General features: G+C 43.7%; 2 protein-coding genes across 2 annotated transcripts in view; both read right to left on the bottom strand.

Moving 5' to 3' along the window:
* uacaa (uveal autoantigen with coiled-coil domains and ankyrin repeats a) overlaps nucleotides 1–2549 on the bottom strand; it is a 14051-nt gene extending 11502 nt beyond the window's left edge. The window contains exons 1-2 of the mRNA XM_066685589.1: nucleotides 2494–2549; nucleotides 2169–2350 (exon numbers count right to left, since the gene is read on the bottom strand). Coding sequence (XP_066541686.1) covers nucleotides 2169–2350; nucleotides 2494–2549 — 238 coding nt within the window. The remainder of the gene's footprint in view (nucleotides 1–2168; nucleotides 2351–2493) is intronic.
* LOC136709679 (uveal autoantigen with coiled-coil domains and ankyrin repeats-like) lies at nucleotides 2212–22605 on the bottom strand. Its single transcript, XM_066685096.1, has 8 exons — nucleotides 22155–22605; nucleotides 20178–20305; nucleotides 11312–11400; nucleotides 11134–11198; nucleotides 10033–10090; nucleotides 7239–7309; nucleotides 3514–3620; nucleotides 2212–2350 (listed from the first exon to the last, which is right to left on the bottom strand). The coding sequence occupies exons 1-7, from the start codon at nucleotides 22200–22202 to the stop codon at nucleotides 3522–3524; spliced, it is 558 nt and encodes a 185-aa protein (XP_066541193.1). The 5' UTR covers nucleotides 22203–22605; the 3' UTR covers nucleotides 2212–2350; nucleotides 3514–3521.

The raw sequence follows: 22605 nt of genomic DNA, 5'->3' as shown, positions 1-22605 counted from the left end.
TGTTCTCCCTGTGTCTGCGTGGGTTTCCTCCAGGTGACTGTCTGTGAGGAGTGTGGTGTGTTCTCCCTGTGTCTGCGTGGGTTTCCTCCGGGTGACTGAGAGGAGTGTGGTGTGTTCTCCCTGTGTCTGCGTGGGTTTCCTCCAGGTGACTGTCTGTGAGGAGCGTGGTGTGTTCTCTCTGTGTCTGCGTGGGTTTCCTCCGGGTGACTGTCTGTGAGGAGTGTGGTGTGTTCTCCCTGTGTCTGCGTGGGTTTCCTCCGGGTGACTGTCTGTGAGGAGTTGGTGTGTTCTCCCTGTGTCTGCGTGGGTTTCCTCCGGGTGACTGTCTGTGAGGAGTTGGTGTGTTCTCCCTGTGTCTGCGTGGGTTTCCTCCGGGTGACTGTCTGTGAGGAGTGTGGTGTGTTCTCCCTGTGTCTGCGTGGGTTTCCTCCAGGTGACTGTCTGTGAGGAGTTGGTGTGTTCTCCCTGTGTCTGCGTGGGTTTCCTCCGGGTGACTGTCTGTGAGGAGTGTGGTGTGTTCTCCCTGTGTCTGCGTGGGTTTCCTCCGGGTGACTGTCTGTGAGGAGTGTGGTGTGTTCTCCCTGTGTCTGCGTGGGTTTCCTCCGGGTGACTGTCTGTGAGGAGTGTGGTGTGTTCTCCCTGTGTCTGCGTGGGTTTCCTCCGGGTGACTGTCTGTGAGGAGTTGGTGTGTTCTCCCTGCGTCTGCGTGGGTTTCCTCCGGGTGACTGTCTGTGAGGAGTTGGTGTGTTCTCCCTGTGTCTGCGTGGGTTTCCTCCGGGTGACTGTCTGTGAGGAGTGTGGTGTGTTCTCTCTGTGTCTGCGTGGGTTTCCTCCGGGTGACTGTCTGTGAGGAGTGTGGTGTGTTCTCCCTGTGTCCGCATGGGTTTCCTCCGGGTGCTCCGTTTTCCTCCCACAGTCCAAAAACACATGTTGGTAGGTGAATTGGTGACTCAGGTTGTAGGAGTGAATGTGTGTCACCTTGTGAAGAATTAGCGCCCCCTCCAGGGTGTATTCCTGTCTTGCGCCCAATGATTCCAGGTAGGCTCCGGACCCACCACAACCCTGAACTGGATAAGCGCTTACAGACAATGAATGATCATGAAACTGATTTGAAGATCCTCAACCACCTACTGCATTATCAGCTATTTTAATAAAGTTCACAAAAACCCTCACAGCTATTCTACAACTTACATTAAATAAGATTTATCAGTTAAAAAGAAGTCAGATCTAAGAAGTTAAGGGCTGATCATTTTTTGTTGTATTCATGAGTTTGCTGAGAGGTTTTCCACTGGTATATGTTCTTTTAGTAAGATTTCCCTTTCATTGATAGTAATATTTTTCCGTAGTTTCCAGTTTTTTTTTTTTTCAAAATACCAAATGTGCTCTGCTTTTGTCCTTGATTATGTTGATTGCTGCTGTTTCTCCCAGTAAACCGAGGGATGCAGATGAGGGTTGGTCTGTTTAACAGTGGGGTTAACTGATTTATAACAAATTGCTAGAAGTGTCTGATGGAAGTGCACAAAACTAAATATTCTTCACTGTATTTCGGTTTACAGTATTTTTTATTTGAGTGTATCCAGAAAGTTCGATAAATCAGGTCATAATCAATGCTACTTATAGAAGACCAGTCTAAAACCTTCGAAGCTCCGAATGTAGTAAATAACCCTGGGCATCCATGAGCAGAACAGTGTAACATTTAACACTGCTTGTTTACTAATGTGTTCTGATGGTTCTCATGCACAGAATATGAAAATGGTCTATGTTTTTATAGCAGAGAACATGAGACTTGTCCACTGTCTTAAAAAGCTTATAAATTTTCTACAAAAATGTACTTATTGATGACATGAAGCAGAGAAACTTTCACTCCATGAGAGAAACAATGCTTAAAAGGCCAGGGCTGCTTCTGAAGCCTTCCGGCTACGCTTCGATGCCTCTACTTGCCGTTTGAGTTGGCTGTGTGCTGGTTTCTGACAATCCATACAGGACCCGACCTGACCTCACAGACTCCAATAAACCACCTCTGCTCTGATACGCGCCCCTGACACTTGAAAATGCTGAAAACCTGTGGTTAAACTGACACACAGGTCCTGGGGTCAGCAGTGTAGTCAGGCTCAAAATAAAGTGCTGTCCTCTTCCCCATATCAAGTTTTTAACAGAAACGGACCCACCTTTGTTGGCCGTCTCCAAGGCTTGTTTGACCATTGTGATTAGGGCCTGGTCACCACTCAGACGGGCGTAGTGGAAAGGGTCATGGCCGTAGAGGTCCACAGCAGTAACGTCTGCCTTATTCTTCAGCAAGACCTCAGCTACTTCATGACAAGGGTGCTCACAAGCCAGGATTAGCGCAGTCCTACGCACATCCATACAAACACACACACAGAACAGGACATAGCAGAGAAGGAGACTGAGGAGGAGAGCCCACAACTAGACACCTCGACCTTGGGCCATCTCCACGGCCAGAAGTTGAATGTTTATAAGAATTTAGTCTGAAACATCCTCCGCAGTCCTGCTCTTCTCTCATTCAGGAGCACACCAGACAACAACGCCATGACCTCAACCTTATTTCCCAAGAACCCCATGAGTAATCATTTCATCTAAACAGAACCCCTTCCAATAAACGGCTGCAGTGTGCTTTAAATATTTCGTCCGCTGCTTTCATTTTCTTGGCAGCAGGGCTTTGTCAACAGCACTGAGTGAATATTTTAGCAGCTGTGCCTCACTCTGAATGCATGAATTCACAGAGTCTAAAGCAGCAATTGCCCCTGACAGTTTGTCACTGTTTGCCAAGTGATTAGCAACAAATGGAGTTCCATAAATCTCAGGAAATTGCTCCCATGTGAATTTGTTCATTACTTTTTGTTTTACTGACTGATTTTGACAAAAGTATCTTTCACTAACCCCTTTTGTATTAAACAAGTCCAGTACGAATGGATGTATGTTCTTTTGTAATCCAAATGCAAACATTCTCCTGCTCTTTTGTCATTTTAGGGGAATGTGGGGTATTAAAAATGTCAATTGTCATTTTATTTAACAGAAAAAAAGCTAAAAATGTATTATGAAGTGGCAAGCGAGAAGAAAACGTGCTGCAGAAATATGTGCGTCTATTTGTTTTGTTCTTGGGGATCATCTTTTTCCCAAAATGCATGTGAGTTTTGGTTTCCATTATGGTTTGGATGGAAAAACATTATAAATACTTAACTTTTAAGGCTATTTTATGAGTAAAATAAATGTAAAAATGTCATTTGTAAAACTACACAACCATTACACGTATACTTTAGACAATGTATATGTGCATATGTCCCCAACTGTAGTAAATACAGAATGAAAATGCGGTAAATCATGTTTTTGTATATTGCACTCAATTTAATAAAAATGTACTAATAAATGCTTATTTTTTTTAAAAAACTATACACGCTCGGCCAGAAATCACTCTTCTCCACAGACCACAGCTACTCCAAAACATATCTGAACATTTAACAAAGAAAAAGTAATAACAGCGAGGAAAGTACATACTTATTTTGTTAGTCTCTGAGGGAGATGGAGGCCCCACACTGTAGTAAGAGTTGGCAGGCTCTGGGATGGGACTTCTGTGCTGCCAGCAACAATGGAGACCTCCCATCCTGAGGAAGACAGGAACACTGAACTAACTGATGTATATTCTTGCAAATACAAGAACAAACAGGTCCATTAATGGATATTTATGTGGATTTTATTCTATCACAGTGTAGCGTGGGAACACTTGAGGGGGCTACAGCAGTGGTCATAGAAAGCAGCTGTAAAGACTGTTTAAAACCCACTGATCTAAATGAAATTATTTATGAGTTTAAGCTTATAATCCATTTTAATACCATCAATTCGTTTTTTGTTTTTTAATCATTCTGAATATCATTGAGGTGGTGCATGGTGACGCTACAAGTAGTTGCAGGGTCCTGGGTTGGGGTTTAGAGTCCTGCTCCGGGTGACTGTCTGTGAGGAGTTAAGTGTGTTCTCCCTGTGTCTGCGTGGGTTTCCTCCGGGTGACTGTCAGTGAGGAGTGTGGTGTGTTCTCCCTGTGTCTGCGTGGGTTTCCTCCGGGTGACTGTCTGTGAGGAGTTTGGTGTGTTCTCCCTGTGTCTGCGTGGGTTTCCTCCGGGTGACTGTCTGTGAGGAGTTTGGTGTGTTCTCCCTGTGTCTGCGTGGGTTTCCTCCGGGTGACTGTCTGTGAGGAGTGTGGTGTGTTCTCCCTGTGTCTGCGTGGGTTTCCTCCGGGTGACTGTCTGTGAGGAGTGTGGTGTGTTCTCCCTGTGTCTGCGTGGGTTTCCTCCGGGTGACTGTCTGTGAGGAGTGTGGTGTGTTCTCCCTGTGTCTGCGTGGGTTTCCTCTGAGTGACTGTCTGTGAGGACAGTTTGGTGTGTTCTCCATGGGTTTCCTCCCACAGTCCAAAAACACAGGTTGGTAGGTGGATTGATTGGCGACTCAAAATTGTCCATAGGTGCGAGTGTGTGAGTGAATGCGTGTCTGACTGGCGCTCCCTCCAGCGTGCGTTCCCACCTTGTGCCCAGTTATTCCAGGTAGGATCCAGACTCTACGCAAACTGGCTTCTGAATTGAATAAGCAGTTACAGACAATGAATGAATATCATGGTGAAACCATGAAGCAGGTAGCCACAGCCTCGCCTCAGACAAAGCAACCCAGGGCTTGGCTCTGAGCTACAACTCCTGGGTCAAACCTCTGGCTTTTTCCCTGGCTCCTTACCTCACAGGAGAAGCAGTGCACAGACAGTGGCAAGGTTTTAGTGAGACCCCTTAACTCAGGGCGACTGGACCACAAATATTTCAACAATCCTGGTAATGTCTGTATTCACCAGGATTTCTCCTGTCCTTCAGCACACATTCTGCTATGAACAACTAAACTATAGCATCATTTAACCCTATCTGAGAACATGCGGATTCTGAAAAATATGAGGATTTTTTAATAAGGATGTGAGACATAAAACGGGTTCAAGCATCACTCTGTAAATATATTATGTATTTACAATGGGTGCAAACATGGTAGCAAAATAACACAGGAATTCACTGTCCAAGCCCCTTTAACTCCAGGCTTCTCAACTGCAACCCAGATGATGTAGCTCAAGAGACCTAACCCTAACCCTAGCACACTTCGCCATTCTTTTTCCATTCTGCCTCTGCTGAGACAACAGCACATCCTTCTGTCTCCAGCAGTGTAAGTAACTCCACCTGGAGATCTCAATGTTGCTGCTCTGAATCCTCCAAAGGAAGAGATACTGCCTGATGACCCAACACTGCCCCCTGGCGGACATCAAGTCCAGCCAGATGATCCCTTGCCTCAGAAAGAGCACTAATCCCTCTCTCTTCACCTGGTCTGTCCGGTCTTCCTTTACCGCACAGTCTGGTTCTCCCTGTCCTTTTATGTAAGCTTAACAAAGAAGACCTCAGCCTTCACTGATATTAACTGCACCTCAGCTCTCCTCAGGTCTCAATTACTGCTTATGCTGCGGCTGGCCTTTGTTGTGACCTTGTTCCTGGTACCTCTGCTGCTGCTGACCCCACTCCTCTTATCTCAGTCACTATCCTGATGTCTTCCATCTTTGATCTATCTGGCCTCTGTCAGTGATCCAGCTCCTGTGGTTTTAAAGATGACCGTGAATGCCACCTTGGTTCCTAAACCTTTATTTATCTTTCAAAACCCTGGCTTTTTTTCCTGCATCCCAAGGCATTCACAGAAAGATTTCTGAAGAGCTTTCTTTTATGCAGTCTAAGTCAAGTCTGGAGGCACATGAAGAGGCATATAGTTCTGTCATGCATGTCATTAATCAGGCACACCTGCGTCAAACAACATACGACATTTAAAAACCAGTAAATTATCAGCAAAGGACTCCTCAGAGACGTTTCTGTGTGAATCTGCCACCTTTCCGTACTATACCCAGACTATTATACAGACTATAATATACATTACTGTGTAAAGGCATGGCGGCGCAGCAGGTAGGTGTCGCAGTCACACAGCTCCAGGGACCTGGAGGTTGTGGGTTCGATTCCTGCTCTGGATGACTGTCTGTGAGGAGTGTGGTGTGTTCTCTCTGTGTCTGCATGGGTTTCCTCCGGGTGACTGTCTGTGAGGAGTGTGGTGTGTTCTCTGTGTCCGCGTGGGTTTCCTCCAGGTGACTGTCTGTGAGGAGTGTGGTGTGTTCTGTGTCCGCGTGGGTTTCCTCTGGGTGACTGTCTGTGAGGAGTGTGGTGTGTTCTCCCTGTGTCTGCGTGGGTTTCCTCCCACAGTCCAAAAAACACACGTTGGTAGGTGGATTGGCGACTTAAAAGTGTCCGTAGGTGTGAGTGTGTGAGTGTGTGAGTGAATGTGTGTGTGTGTGTTGCCCTGTGAATGACTGGCGCCCCCTCCAGGGTGTATTCCCGCCTTGCGCCCAATGATTCCAGGTAGGCTCTGGACCCACTGCGACCCTGAACTGGATAAGGGTTACAGATAATGAATGAATGAATGTTCCTCATGTAAAACTAATCACACCAGAACAGGGTTATAACAGCTGGGTTTCCCTGCCCCTTTACTTCTTCCTGGAGTACCCTGGCATTGCCCTAGTTTCTTCTCCTGCTCTTTTCATTGACTTTATTAGTTTACTGTGTTTAAATTTTACTAGAGGACTGTTTACAGTTGTGGGCAGCTCCTTGTTAGTTTTTTTAGCGCTGGCTGCCTGTGAATTTGCCTATTAACCTGACATGTGCATTAATAAAGCGAAGATCCACTTGTAACCAATCAGCTCTTCCTCCTCATGACTACACCTGGCGACGAGGACATGCACACACTGCTATCAAAGCTGAGTGGTTAAAAAAAACCACAATAAATCACAGATAAAAAAATAAAGCTGTTAAACAGCAGATGTACCCTCGCACTAAACAGAAACCAGGAAACAGCAGCAGAGTTCTCCTCCCCTGAGGCCTCTCTGTGCTGTTTTCTTACACCTCAGAAACAAAGATGTCTCTCACTCACACACACGTTGTATATAAAAGCTTGAACACCTGTTGTCATATAACTTTGTACATCATCTCTTAGAGACAAATTAAATATAGCACTTTTACATGGCTGATTTTATTTGGTATTTATAGACTATATTTCTCTCTTTTTTAGTATGTTAGATTAAATAAGTAAGCAAACATTTCACATTTGACCAGGAGCTCACCGGCTGCTGCACACAGCTGTACGTTCACTGAGTTAGAAAATGTTCAACTTACTGCGTCAACGGCATTCAGAGATGCTCCATTGTCACACAGCATCTTGATTATGGTGCTGTGACCTGCATATGCTGGGAATAAAAATAATCATGTCAGTCAAATCGTTATTTCACATCACACTTAGCCACGGAGCCTGGCTGTAGATCTAATCCTGCATATTAGCCATCTATCACACTATCACAAATACTACAACACACAAGAACATTACAGTTAAAGCTCAATCTCAGTGGAAAAAATAAAAACTGATGATCACTGAGGTCTATTTACGAGTGAGAAATGTGTCAAATCTATTTCTTATAAAAGCTAAATCAGAATTATCTGCTTGTGACATGTCACAGAATATTAATTGATTCGGCACAGTGATGTACATCACTTCTGCAGATTGTAGGAGACCCATAACACAAGGCTGAAACCAATGAGAGGGTTTGGACTGTTAGAGGTTGTGTGGTACCTGCTTAATCACCTATGTCCTGTTATGAGCGCTGCATGTCTTCATGGGACAAAAACACTACGACGATGGAGGAAACGTCGCTGTCAGTAATGTGGAGTCAACCCCACAAGATTTGATTCTTTGATTCGGATCATGTCTGAGGGTCTGTTCGTTTGTTCAAACAGTGATCAGCTGAAGGGACATTTTGATGGATGTGTGTGTCATTCATGAATGAGTTGGGGTTTGAGTTACTAGTCAGACTTGATTTTCTCACAACAGCACACACGAGAAGATGAACACTGATAAGACCACTGCACAGCTGATACTGCTAGTCATTAATACAGTAGGTTACATTTATACAACCACACAAGGGGCACCTCAGAGCACTGCTAATACACGTCATATATGTCAATATTCCACCTTCTTTATTTAGAAAGCTACCTGAATGTTCTTGTTCTCATATTAATCTTCCAGTCGACCAAGTTATCAGTGATAAACACAGACATTAATGAGCAGGTTAAAAGAAAAGGATCACAGAAAAAGCACAACAGTGCTCCACCACATGTAATATAGGTGATTGGCCAAGACTAGCTCTGAAGCTAGTTTCTTTGGCCATAGCTCCAAGTCTAACATGGCTAACAAGTAAGGCAGGTCTTTGCCAACCTAAATTTTGTAGTCTTAAAGCTCCATTGCAAACATCAGTCATCAAACCTGCCTCGGCTGATCAACTGTGTTTGGAATGAAAGCGAAAAATCAAATACCAAAAACCTATGCTAGATTTTTCAACAAAACATTCCTGTAATTCTGGTCGGGCTTGTTATGTATGTAAATAAGAGTAAATATCTGAGTAAAATTAGAAGTATATTACTCTGGCTGTTGATTATAAACTAGCTATTGATAATGTAAACCACTAACAAGACCTGCTTTGTTGTCACGGGAGCAAAAGTGTGTTGCTCTTTTTGGCACTGATTACCCTTAGAATAGTCATTCATTCATTCATGTATTATCTGTAACCCTTATCCAGTTCAGGGTCACAGTGAGTCCAGAGCCTTCCTGGATTCATTGGGCGCAAGGCAGGAATAAACCCTGGAGGGGGCGCCAGTCCTTCACAGGGCAACACACACTCACATGTTCACACCTACAGACACTTGAGTTGCCAATCCACCTACCAACGTGTGTTTTTGGACCGCGGGAGGAAACTGGAGCACCCGAAGGAAACCCACGCAGACACAGGGAGAACACACCGCACTCCTCACAGACAGTCACCCGGAGGAAACCCACGCAGACACAGGGAGAACACACCACACTCCTCACAGACAGTCACCCGGAGGAAACCCACGCAGACACAGGGAGAACACACCACACTCCTCACAGACAGTCACCCGGAGCAGGACTAGAATCCACAACCTCCAGGTCCCTGGAGCTGTGTGACAACAACACTAGCCTCGCTTACTAATCCCTGCATACACAGTACCACTAAGGGCACAGAGTTAACCAGCACTTAACCAAGGTGGTCTAATTTTAGGTAAGAAGATGACAAAATGTCACACTTTGTTGTGAGTGTTTGGTTGTTTTAGCATGTCAAGCTCTTATAGGCTTCATTCACACAAGCACACTAATGTTGATGAGCCTGAATATGGGTTGAGTGGAGTGTTGACTTCATCATTAATCTACATTAGGCAAATGCAAATCTGAATCTCTGAAAAATTAAAAACTAAATACCTACCCAAGGTAAGAATATCTGAATATTTGGGGCCCATCCTAGAATAAAGACATGAAAAAAGATGAGGGTGCTCTCGGGCTCCCGAGTGGTGCAGCGATCTAAAGGCTCATTTACGCTCTGTCCGTACTCTGCGTTCACTGTGCCAGTATTTGTGCACATTCTCGGAAAGCTTACAGATACGAATGGAACAGAGCAATACCACAGAAAACCAGAGGGGGCAGTGCAGCCAAAAGTTCAATTTAAACACAACCACTGGTAAAATAATAATAATAAAAGAATTCTCCATTCACACGTCACTGAACATTTAATGGCCTCTCATTTAACATCAGTTCCAAAGCCATACAAGGCTGGGAATCCTACAGAGCTCAGACAGACCCTTCTCACCCATTGCTGCCTCCAGTGCTGGCTAGCATGGGCATCAGTCCGCTGATGGGACAGATCTGGACTATTTGCAATAAAAAATAAACAACAAAAATGGGGTTTTGGAGGAAGCGCATGTGTCCCTCCAAAATCCCAAGGCTGGTGGCACTGTGTATGATCAAGGAGATTCAGGGTAGGAGATGACTAACGGTAATTACTGAGAAACTTTGATAAAAACAGGGTCTCTCGTATAATTATCTGAGGAATAGTGTTTTTCTCACCTGCGTCATGCAGAGCTGTTCTCCCCTGCAGATCTGTACTATCAACAGGACTCTTACACTGCAGTAAATAGCAAAGAAATCACTGTTACAGACCACCAACATTTAGAAAGAAATCCTGTAGCTATTAGTTAAAGCTATGGATTTAGCAAAAAAAAAAAAAATCATAATCACACCATTTTCCATTACCCCAAATGTAGTCAGGACATGATAACTAATGGTAACTTAGGACAGGTTCCATGACTAATGGAGGCTTATATCCCACTGATTAGCGCTGTGCAAACATGCTATGTGTTTCTGGAGGCATAAAAAACGTGTTCTTTTATGTCCCCGAGAATTCACGTTGTGGTTTTTAATGCCGTTTTTGGCTACACACCTTTGTTTCATAATTATCAGCTCTTTAGATATGTAGCCAGAAGCAATAAAATTAACTACCGGTGTTAACTTGCAGATGTAGCACTGCCAACAAAACCAAGCTAAGCTAAATATTAGCATTTTCTTTCATTTCTGTCATGACACTGACCTACAGGAGGCTGCAAATAAAGGGCCAGTTTGACCAGCACAAAAAAAAACTAAAGTATTGCCATGTAGGCTACGCAAAAACAAACACGTTCATGTGGTTTCTGACTTTGCAGGACACTGCTATGAACTACTATGAATATGTGGGAAAACAACAACAGACAAAAATCACTTTCAGTGTGAGCACCATTACTGTTTTAGTTCTGTGTTGTTCTTTTTGTATAAATCTGATTATTCAACACCAATAAAAGCTTTCAAAGGTTCATGCAGTGCTCTCTCTAACGCTGTGGCACTAAAAACAAACAAAACAAACCCATTCTAACCTTACCTCAACCAAAGTGTTTTATGTAAAAGAACAAAAAAGAGAGGGCTGCATAGAAACGAACAAGAGGAGCACAACAGTGCAAAAGAGAACAGAAAACAAAGAAGAGTTTGCGTGATTATGTCTTGTTCAGCAGGCTTTGGAAAGGGCTGGGGCTGTTTTTATAGCACACATGACACATCAATAATTTGTCGTTCCAGGGCGGCTGCTCCAGGCCTTCGCTTCCTGCGATTGTTAGCAAGCAAAAGTGAAGGCTGCTGTACCTGGAGTAGTCTCTGGACACACGCAGAATGACCTTCTTCTGCAGAGAGGTGCAGTGCTGTTTTACCTGCAGAGAATGGGAAAAGAGGATCAGGCTTTTACAACAAAGGCAAAAAAAACTTGGATTTCTAATAATTAGGGAAATAATACGGCTTTAAAAATGTACAGAACGGGTCTCACCAGAAGCATCTGTAGCGTGTAGGTTGACCCCATGGCCCAGGAAAATGTTGAGAATGTTTATTAGTCCTTTGCAGGCTGCTAGATGAAATCTGAATTAAAGAGATAAACATTCTTGAGAGTGTAAAATTAAAGGAAACTTTACTGAGCAAATCTAGCAAAGTTTGTCTCTGCTTCAACGCAAGAAAACTGGTCCTGAAAGTAACACGTAACATCATCATAGGACAGCCATCCACCAACACTAGAACCGTACTGAAATATAACAATTATCTTCCAAATACCTTTTGGTTTTGAGTAACTAACTGGGAAAATGGTGAGATTTTCAGAAAATCTACTTTTTCAGCAGCAGAATCTATGTTCTCTGTCTCTGAAGGACTTGTGACATCCATCAGTTACAACACACTCTCAATCAGCTGTGCAGAATAATAATAATTCACTGCACTGGAAACTAGTTGCCATTTTCCTCAAGTGCCAGGTCAAACCTTTTATTCATTCATTCGTGTTCTGTAACCACACCATTCCTAGCTGAAATCACTGGGTACAAGGCAGGAACACACCCTGAGCAGGGAGCCAGTCTACCACAGGGCATCACACACACTCACAAACTCACTCAAACACAACTTTGGAAATATTAGCTCTCCCAATTCACGTGTGTTTTTGAGCCATGAGAGAAAACTAGATCACCAGGAGGACACCCAAACCGACACAGGGAGAACAGCCTACTAGCATAGCTTAAACTAAATTAAATTAATGTTAAAATATTAAATGTTAATTCAAGTTTAAACAGATTCACTCATGTGTAAGAATGACCAATCAAAGTGTGGTTAGTATGATAATTTCATTTTTATGTTTATTTCTGCTGTATGTAAAGCTACAGTGTCTTGAATGTTCCTTCAGCTCGGAGGCATTTTACTTCCATTATTTCCAATGTCTTGCTTTTGGTTTTTTCTCATATTTAGTGTTATGTATTTGTTGAAATCTGTGCTGACTGATTTTGAACAGGCTGGTTGTGATGAGGGTCTGCTGGTTTCGCTCTTGGTCAATGTGCCGGATGGTAACAGTTAGGACGACCCCAGACAATAAATCAATAGCAGTGCTATGGAAGAGGGAAACTCTATTATCAGTGACAAAGTGATAGGGGAGAAGTTGTCAGAGATCAATATGAGATGTCACACCACTGCTCTTCACGCAGAACATCATGAACATCGTCATGAACTTCGCAGATAGAAACAAAGAGAATTGACAAGGATGCACAGTTCATTTCTCCTAACACTGTGGACTTATCAGGTGTTTCCTGAAGAAATAATTCATCTGAACATGGGAAACCAGCTTGGAGATGGAAAGAGGAATGGTTTCAGACGACCTGCTAAAACACTGATCACACACCCGCTCAAAAGAAACACATTAAAGTGGTGAGAGGAAAGCAAACGGAAAGCTCTTACCCTTCCCTTCTACTGTATCATTTTCAGATCATTTCTGTCACAATGGCAGCGTCACACCGTATCACTTTCAAACTCCTTTTCAAAAACTAAATAACGATGAACAATGAAGAGGTCTAAAAATAAGTGCAGACATTGAAAGTGTTTACTCACTCTGAGGACTTGCATTTACTAGAGTCTTTTTAAAACGCTATCTCACTTTGTGTGTGTTATTTTTTTTAAATGCGTTTACCGTTCCCAGGCACATATTTTTAGTTACTAACATGGCACTTAGAGAAGTGTGCCTTCTCTAACTCTAACTGAATTTGGCTCTGAAACAGACAAGCTAATCAGCATCATGTTCACTGTGGTGGGCAGGGGTCATTACCTGATTTCTGCTTTGCAACAGCCAAGCTATTGGACCTGTGTTCACGGTGAGGAGTGGGTGGAGCAAGTGGGACTTAATAGTGAGAGGACGTGTGTCTGAGAAGGCTCTACAGTGTCCTGTTACATTTCCGTGCATGCGCAGACCGAGAAACCCAAAGGAAACTGGGATAAGGGCAGCCGTGGTCTAACGGTTAGAGATGAAGGCTTAAGGCTTAAAGGTCGTTGGTTCGATTCCCACGACCGGCAGACAAATTGGGGGCAGTGGGAGTGAAGGAACAGCACTGTCCACGTCCTTCAATCCACGGCTGAAGGGCCCTTGGGCAAGGAACCAAACCCACAACTGGAGAAAATGCTTTAATGCTCCATTAATCATCTTTAAATTGTTCAGTGAATCTTTAATGGAGTCATTACCTGTAGTTAGTAATTAGACTAGCTAGCTTTCATTTCTGCTGACCTTAGTTCAGTCAGTCACTTGTCAAACTGGTTTAATATGAAAGAGTTCAGAGTAAAACCACTCAGAAGCTCTTCAGTTCACCCACATGGCTAGAGGGCTTAGCAAATACACACAAGGATCTAAGTGCACACTAAATCTCATCCAAAACAACACTGAGTTTTTAGGATTCAGTTCAACGCAAACTGGCATATATTCCTCCAGATTCATTTTTTTCTGTATAATTTTCAATTATTCAAAGCACACAGAATACACAAACAATCGTTTATACCATAACTGACCATAAATATAATACAATACCACATAAATACAGTAGTCTGAGACTTTATGGTTTAAAAAAACCTTAGAGAAACTGAAATCGCTGAAGATTATGTTGCAAATGTTATGCAATGTACACTTCTTCACACTCTTTCACACACCACATGATTACTATAGTACTTATCCTGCCTGCGGTATCGACATTGACAGAGACATAGGATTAGTTTTCCTGGTTTTACAATCTACTAACAGAGGAGTTACAGCATGCGAAGGATCATTCATTCATTATCTGTAAGGTATTGTCCAGTTCAGGGTCGCGGTGGGTCCAGAGCCTACCTGGAATCATTGGGCGCAAGGCGGGAATACACCCTGGAGGGGGCACCAGTCCTTCACAGGGTAACACACTCATACATTCACACCTACGGACACGGATTCACCAATCCACCTACCAACGTGTTTTTGGACTGTGGGAGGAAACCGGAGCACCCGGAGGAAAACCACGCAGACACAAGGAGAACACACACCACACTCCTCACAGACAGTCACCCGGAGGAAACCCACGCGGACACAGAGAGAACACACCACACTCCTCACAGACAGTCACCCGGAGGAAACCCACGCGGACACAGAGAGAATCAAACCCACAACCTCCAGGTCCCTGGAGCTGTGTGACTGCGACACTACCTGCTGCTCCACCGTGCAAAGAATCAGTAAAAATAAATAAAATAAAATAATGTGAGGTGTACAGGAGTGACTTCTTTGCCACTATGTCTAATACTGTAGAAATAGGTGTGAGGCCTTATTCAAAGCACAGCAGAGATCAGTAATTATCCTTGTTTTGAATAATCATTCATTCATTTATTAATTCATGTATTCATTTATATTCTATAACCCTTGTGTATTATTTTTTTTGGCATTTGTACCCCTTCACCCTGTTCAGGGTCACTGTAGGTCTGGAGCCTACCCAGAATCGTTGGGCACAAGGCAGGAACACACCCTGGACAGGGCACCAATCCATCACAGGGCATCACTCACTCACCCAGTCACCTACCAACATGTCTCACTGGACTACAAGAGGAAACCAGAGAACCCACACAAACACTGGGAATACACACCAAACTCCTCACAGATGAACTCGATGTGGAGTTGGGACTCTGGAGCTGTGAGTCAGTGACCTGTTGCAAAGGCACGCTGCTCATAGTTTAATCAGAGTACCCCTACATGCAGTTCATATATTAATCATATACTTATTCATGTGTTTTGTTCCAAATGTCCAAAATGTTCCTGAATCCTAACAAAAAAAAGTCTCTAGGGATTTCTGGATTGGTTCAACAGCACTCTTTACAGATCAAAGACATGTACCACATCAGTGACACATCGCCTTATTCACAGAGAACAGGAGACGAAACCGCAGAAAGGCAAACAATTCCATTTGTCCACTCTTAAAACTAAAGGCACTACAGTGCCTTGCGAAAGTATTCAGCCCCTTGAACTTTTCAACCTTTTGCCACATTTCAGGCTTCAAACAAATATATAAAATTTAAATTCTTTGTGAAGAATCAACAACAAGTGGGACACAACCATGAAGCGGAATGAAATTTATTGAATGTGTCAAACTTTAACAAATAAAAAACTGAAAAGTGGGGTGTGCGATATTATTCGGCCCCTTGCGTTAATAATTTGTAGCAATTTGCTGCAATTACAGCTGCAAGTCGCTTGGGGTACGTCTCTATCAGTGCACATCAAGAGACAAATTCTTGCCCATTCTTCCTTGCAAAACAGCTCGAGCTCAGTGAGGTTGGATGGAGAGCGTTTGTGAACAGCAGTCTTCAGCTCTTTCCACAGATTCTCGACTGGATTCAGGTCTGGACTTTGACTTGGCCTTTCCAACACCTGGATACGTTTATTTGTGAACCATTGCATTGTAGATTTGGCTTTATGTTTTGGATCATTGTCTTGTTGGAAGATAAATCTCCGTCCCAGTCTCGGGTCTCTTGCAGACTCCAACAGGTTTTCTTCCAGAATGGTCCTGTATCTGGCCTCATCAATCTTCCCATCAATTTTGACCATCTTCCCTGTCCCTGCTGACGAAAAGCAGGCCCAAACCATGACGCTGCCACCACCATGTTTGACAGTGGGGATGGTGCGTTCAGGGTGATGAGCTGTGTTGCTTTTACACCAAACAGTTCGATTTTGGTTTCACCACAGCACCTTCTTCCACATGTTTGGTGGGTCTCCCAGTGGCTTGTGGCAAACTTTAAATGAGACTTTTTATGGATATCTTTGAGAAATGGCTTTCTTCTTGCCATTCTTCCATAAAGGCCAGATGTGTGCAGTGTACGACTGATTGTTGTCCTATGGACAGACTCTCCCACCTCAGCTGTAGATCTCTGCAGTTCATCCAGAGTGTTCATGGGCCTCTTGGCTGCATCTCTGATCAGTCTTCTACTTGTTCGAGATCAAAGTTTAGAGGGACGGCCAGGTCTTGGTAGATTTGCAGTGGTCTGATTCTCCTTCCATTTCAATATGATTGCTTGCACAGTGCTCCTTGGGATGTTTAAAGCTTGGGAAATCTTTTTGTATCCAAATCCAGCTTTAAACTTCTCCACAACAGTATCTCGGACCTGCCTGGTGTGTTCCTTGGTCTTCACGATGCTCTCTGCACTTTGAACAGAACCCTGAGATTATCACAGAGCAGGTGCATTTATACAGAGACTTGATTAGACACAGGTGGATTCTATTTATCATCATCAGCCATTTGGGACAACACTGGATCATTCAGAGATCCTCACTGAACTTCTGGAGTGAGTTTACTGCACGCCCCACTTTTCAGTTTATATTTGTTAAAGTTTGACACATCCAATAAATTTCATTCCACTTCACGATTGTGTCCCACTTGTTGATTCTTCACAAAAAAATTTAATTTGATATCTTTATGTTTGAAGCCTGAAATGTGGCACAAGGTTGAAAAGTTCAAGGGCGTCAAATATTTTCGCAAGGCACTGTACAAACGATTATTAGAGAGATGCCATAAAATAACTAATTTTGGTTCCATAAAGAACCATTTTTTTGCTATTATATTTAAATGGGGAAAAACATGAGGATTGAGTGAAGAATTTTAAACCTTTAAAAGGTTCTTCACATTTACACATCTCTTAAACAAACGTGGTTCTTTAAGGAGTGGGTGGCAGGGTGATGCAGCAGGTAGTGTCGCAGTCTCACAGCTCCAAAGACCTGGAGGTTGTGGGTTCGAGTCCCTCTCCGGGTGTCTGTGTCTGTGTCCGGGTGTCTGTGAGGAGTGTGGCGTGTTCTCCCTGTGTCTGCGTGGGTTTCCTCCAGGTGACTGTCTGTGAGGAGTGTGGGTTTCCTCCCACGGTCCAAAAACGCACATTGGTAGGTGGATTGGCGACTCAAAAGAAGTGTCTGTAGGTGTGAATGTGTGTGTGTGTTTTGCCCTGTGAAGGATTGGTGCCCCCTCCAGGGTGTATTCCCACCTTGTGTCCAATGATTCCAGGTAGGCTCTGGACCAACAGTGACCCTGAACTGGATAAGTGTATGCACGAATAAAGTATTGGACCTAATTATAGACTGTACAAATGCATACTTTAAAAGTTAGCTGGAAATGTTATAGATTTTTCAATCAATAACACTTTTAACTAGTTTTAATTTACAAGCAAATCGTTGCTGTGGTGCAAAATCCCAACCAAAATGTTTCAGACGTTCTTGGGGATAAAATGGTTCCAAATGTTTTTATTATAATCCATGTATGTTTTTCTTTGTTCTGATTATTACTATTTTGCAGAAACACAGTTTTGTTCTGACAGCAACAGAAAGAAACTCCAGCGCCTGAGATCTGCTCTGGGGCAGGGAGGCAGGAGATGAGCTCATCTAGATGCCGGGTGCCAACATCCAAGTTTGGCAATATTTTGGTGTGTAACCAAAAGAACTCTGAGATCCACTGGGTGTTAAGAGAATGACGTGCGATCTGTGCAGAATGTAGGTACTGTTACAAATGACTGGGTAATATACCGGGTAATATAGCCCAGCTCATAATTATAGGATAATAATATCATTTCCAGGAAAACTAAAGGATAAGGCTCACATCGCACTCTCTTCCAAACTTAAACATCTCAGAAACTGTGAGTCACCAACTTTAGACAGAAATTAAAATACCACCATCACTTTTTTAAAACATTTTAATCAAATTGATGAAGGAGCAATGAGAAATATCTGTATCCTGTCCCAAATATTTGGGGTTAAATGGTGACTGTTAGACCTTTTTGGTCAGAGTATCCTGAAACAGCAGTTCTTCAGAGGTGTTCAGTGCCTCCCAAAAGTGATCCAAACAAGTACAACCAGTGGAGCAGTGATATTCAGTGGCTTAAACACCACTGAATGAAATCTGTGGGTTGCTGTATTCTGATGGAAACTGATGTACATTTTAACCTACGTCACCCACATGCCACCATTTGTTCATATCAATTAAACCGGACCACATGAGAACTGCAGACTATTGTGTGTTGACCTCAATTACAGATAAACAGCACATTTCCCCCCCCCCCCAAACGACAACAGAGGGAGTTTTGTGCTCAAAGCAGCAGCTCCCCACACTGTGCCTGTGTCTTGTCTGTAGGAGTGGAAGTGGGCAAGTGGTAAAATACAATCTGCATAAATGAAATGTGAAATATTACTGTTTGAGTGAAAAACATCAAATCTGAAGAAACGTTAAGTACGAATAGTATGTCTCTGTGTTGTCTTTGTCTCAACTGTATTTTGATTTCAGTTCCTCGGCTGTTGCCTCAGCTGTGTTTGAAGTAAAGGATTCTCTAAAACATGTACGCAGTGGTACTCCGGGACCCGGATTGAGGACCACTGTTCTAGGTCTAAGGAGTAAGGCGAACCCAGAAAAGGTTCTGAAACACCATTTGTGTGTTGCAGCTTTGTCTGAGGTTTCTGAAAAGAGAACTTTGTTATTTCAACTGTTATTTAATATTACAACACATTCAAATAAAGCCTGCACTCAGATTGACTAATAAAAGAAAGTCACTACAGTTATCATCCAGTATACAATCAATGAATACAATTCTGCCATTTTGAACAGTCTACTGTGAATTAAAATGTGCCATTTCACGTCAAAAAAATTGAATTTTACTCTTCTTTTATTCGTTCATTGTCTGAAACCACTTATCCCATTCAGAGTCGCGGTGGGTCCGGAGCCTACCCGGAATCACTGGGCGCAAGGTAGGAACACACCCTGGAGGGGGCGCCAGTTCTTCACAGGACGACACACACTCACACCTAAGGTCACTTTTGAGTCGCCAATCCACTTACCAATGTGTGTTTTTGGACTGTGGGAGGAAACTGGAGCACCCGGAGGAAGCACACGCAGACACAGGGAGAACACACCACACTCCTCACAGACAGTCACCTGGAGGAAACTCACGCAGACACAGGGAGAACACACCACACTCCTCACAGACAGTCACCCGGAGGAAACCCACGCAGACACGGGGAGAACACACCACACTCCTCACAGACCACAACCACAGGTCCCTGGAGCTGTGTGACTGTGACACTACCTGCTGCGCCACCGTGCCGCCCTACGCTTCTTTTATGTGTTAGTGTAAAGGATTTAACTATATAGATAGGTAGATAGATATACATATACAGACATATATAAGTTTCTATCATTTAGAATAAACAGATAATGGGAGTTACGGTTAGTCCTTGCTTCAGATTGAAACAATGTTGGCATCATCTCAGCATTTTCAGCATCCATAACAAAAAGCCATCTGAGAACTACAGCTAGCATATATTCCTGATTTCATATTCAGAGGAAGAATGCTGCATAGAAGACGCCGCTGTTGACTTCAGCGGTATCAAAGCCTTCAGCACGGCTGGGGATAAACCAAAATAAAACCCATCAGGGCATGCCCACTCAGGCTGTAGCTGGGTATTTGCACTTTTATTAAAAAGCAAGCGTTGGTGGTGGGAGATGTGTAACAAATGGTCAGGGAGACAGAGCCCTGCTGTTTCAGACCGAAGGAGAGAGACATGTTCTGAGCATCCAAATTGCAAATTACAGGGACAAATCCATGCTCACCCAGAGGGGTAGCACAAGAATACAAATGTACCTGTCCCACAGAGAACTGTTAATGTGATTCCGAGACTGTATTATCACTTTCCTCCCCACTTTTGCTCTTCACAATGAAGTGTGGGGTAAACATGTCCAGGCAATGTTTAATTCATTAGATTGGATGGAATGTGTTAGAGAGACTGATTCATGGAGAGCAAGGTGAGAGAATAAACAGACTTGTGTGTGCTTGTGTAGAGGTCATTTCAGGGAAACACTCACGCAGAGCTGCCGTCAGCATCTAGTCTTGAGGGGATGGCTCCTTTCTTCAGTGTGGCAGTAACTTTGTCTACATCGCCATTCTCCACTGCTCTCAGCAGGCGCTCGTCATATTTGCCCCACTCTGTGCCCTACGACATCAATTAGACAACAACAATAAAAACAGGACATGAATACACAGTAGGTCAAATGAAGCAACAAATATATACAGCTTCACTGGGTTCCATTCTGATTGTTACACCCACCCAGATATAGTTTATTTGGAGGCAGATACACTACAGTTCTAAACAGATTCATTATACCTCAGCCTACAGGGTAAAGCCTTGCAAGATCAAAGAAAACAAAGCCAGCTCCACAAGGGACAGATCGGTAAATCAGGTCTAGAAATAACTATGTGGGGTGGCACGGTGGTGCAGCAGGTAGTGTCGCAGTCACACAGCTCCAGGGACCTGGAGATTGTGGGTGTGATTCCCGTTCCAGGTGACTGTCTGTGAGGAGTTTGGTGTGTTCTCCCTGTGTCCATGTGGGTTTCCTCCGGGTGACTGTGTGTGAGGAGTGTGGTGTGTTCTCCCTGTGTCTGCGTGGGTTTCCTCCGGGTGCTCCGGTTTCCTCCCACGGTCCAAAAACACACGTTGGTAGGTGGATTGGCGACTCAAAAGCCTCCTTAGGTGTGAGTGTGTGAGGGAACATGTAAGTGTGTGTTGCGCCTCCTTCGGGAAGGACTGGCACCCCCTCCAGGGTGTGTTCCCGCCTTATGCCCAGTGACTGCAGGTAGGCTCCGGACCCACCACGACCCTGAACTGGATAAGCGGCGAACAATGAATTAATAATATGCATTTATTTCATAAATCTTGTTTCAACTCCATGACTCTTCTGGAGAAGAGAATGTAAGGTACTTTTAGGGACTATAAAACTCCTGATGTATATTTTTAAGGTACATTTACACGGTCTGTACATTACGTGAATAATAATATACCTGTACAGTACCTTTTTTCCCTGACAGTTTATGTATATCACGTTATATTTTGTTGACAGGCTAAAAACAAACAAACGAGAGTCTGTGCTGTTTGAAAAACAGTTTGGATGTTCCTCAAAATAAACAGCTATAGGTTTCATTCAGTGAGATTTCCATGTCTTTTTCTAAATCCTGAAAACTTGGCAAACCACCCTGAGGGTTCAGAACTGTAGATAAATATATTTATCTCATGACCGCTGATTAAAATCAACAGAGTGGGGGGTTCATATTTACATTTATACATTCAAATCTGGTAGATCCAATAGTTAGGAAACTATTTCTGAGGTGGCACAAGTTACTAATTCAGCTGAATCAACACACCCCTAAAAAAGGAGCCAGTGGAGCCACAACTACTTTGGGAGACTGTATTGTGTTACGCACAGTGCAGTGATTTCAAATAATGCCACACAGCTTGTGTTATATCCATTACTTTTATCCCAGACCCATTTTCCTTCGACTGAAGTCAATTTGGTCACATTTGCCCCACTCTCCCCTTCTGCCTGTGTTTCACATGGGAACTGCTTAAAAGTGTAGGCCACATTTACATTCAGAAATAAAATTAAGGTTCGACACAGTTGTAGAAATAAAGAAAAAGCCAGTTGTGAATGTGCTGGTCGATTTATTGTGTACTTAAGTTGGCCTCAGGTGGCCCACGCGGGTCAGGTTGAAGTCTCCTGACAGGGGTTTGACTGCTGCTGTGTAGCTACAGGCTATTCGCACTCAGTCATCCTCTAACTGATATATATCGGTCTTTACGGATAACTGGGGTTAACACGACACCCAAACAGTGAGCTGAGCCAAACGAGGTCATGTCAGTGAGTTTAGAGGAGCCCACACCCTGGGTTTTTTCTACAGATTTCGACTACAACAAGCTAGCGACAAAGTTCACTAAGCGCCTCAACTGCAGTCACGGCCATTGACCGGAATATAAACAGTTAGACGGTGTCTTTTCTGTAGTTACTCACACTCGTAGTGATTTCTTGTTTCTTCAGCCGTTGTTTTAAGCTCTTCATGGCTGTGTTTCGTCCGGCTCTGGGTGTCACAGTCGTTCACAGCGGGAGTCAAAAACCACGCAGTCTCTGTCCAAGTTTTCCTGCGAAACCAAACTCCAACATTCAGTTTTCCAGACCCTCGACTCGGCTCGGCTCGGCACTGCCGTCTCCCGGTCAAACCACCTCCGCGGACAGCGCTGCCATTCGGAGGAAACCCCGCCGCCGGTCGCTTTCTGCGGTTCAAGCCTCAGAGCGAAGGTCGAGTCGAGCGAAGCCTCAGTCGATTCACATGATTCACACACCCACACACACACACGTGAGAGTTTGTATTCATCCATAATGGGGACGTCACATAGGCTTCCATTCATTTTGTGAAGGCTTGCCCTAACGTTATCATAGATGACTATTACCGGACTATCACTAA

Source organism: Hoplias malabaricus, chromosome 11 (assembly GCF_029633855.1).
Source record: "Hoplias malabaricus isolate fHopMal1 chromosome 11, fHopMal1.hap1, whole genome shotgun sequence".
Lineage (NCBI taxonomy): Eukaryota > Metazoa > Chordata > Actinopteri > Characiformes > Erythrinidae > Hoplias > Hoplias malabaricus.
This window is presented reverse-complemented; position numbering and strand designations above follow the sequence as displayed.

Coding starts and splice junctions, on each gene's coding strand:
- LOC136709679 (XM_066685096.1), bottom strand. CDS start 22,202: ATGAAGAGCTTAAAACAACGGCTGAAGAAACAAGAAATCACTACGAGT. Junction 20,306..22,154: donor AACAAGAAATCACTACGAGT/GTGAGTAACTAC, acceptor TTGATGTCGTAG/GGCACAGAGTGGGGCAAATA. Junction 11,401..20,177: donor GATGCTGACGGCAGCTCTGC/GTGAGTGTTTCC, acceptor TCTTTAATTCAG/ATTTCATCTAGCAGCCTGCA.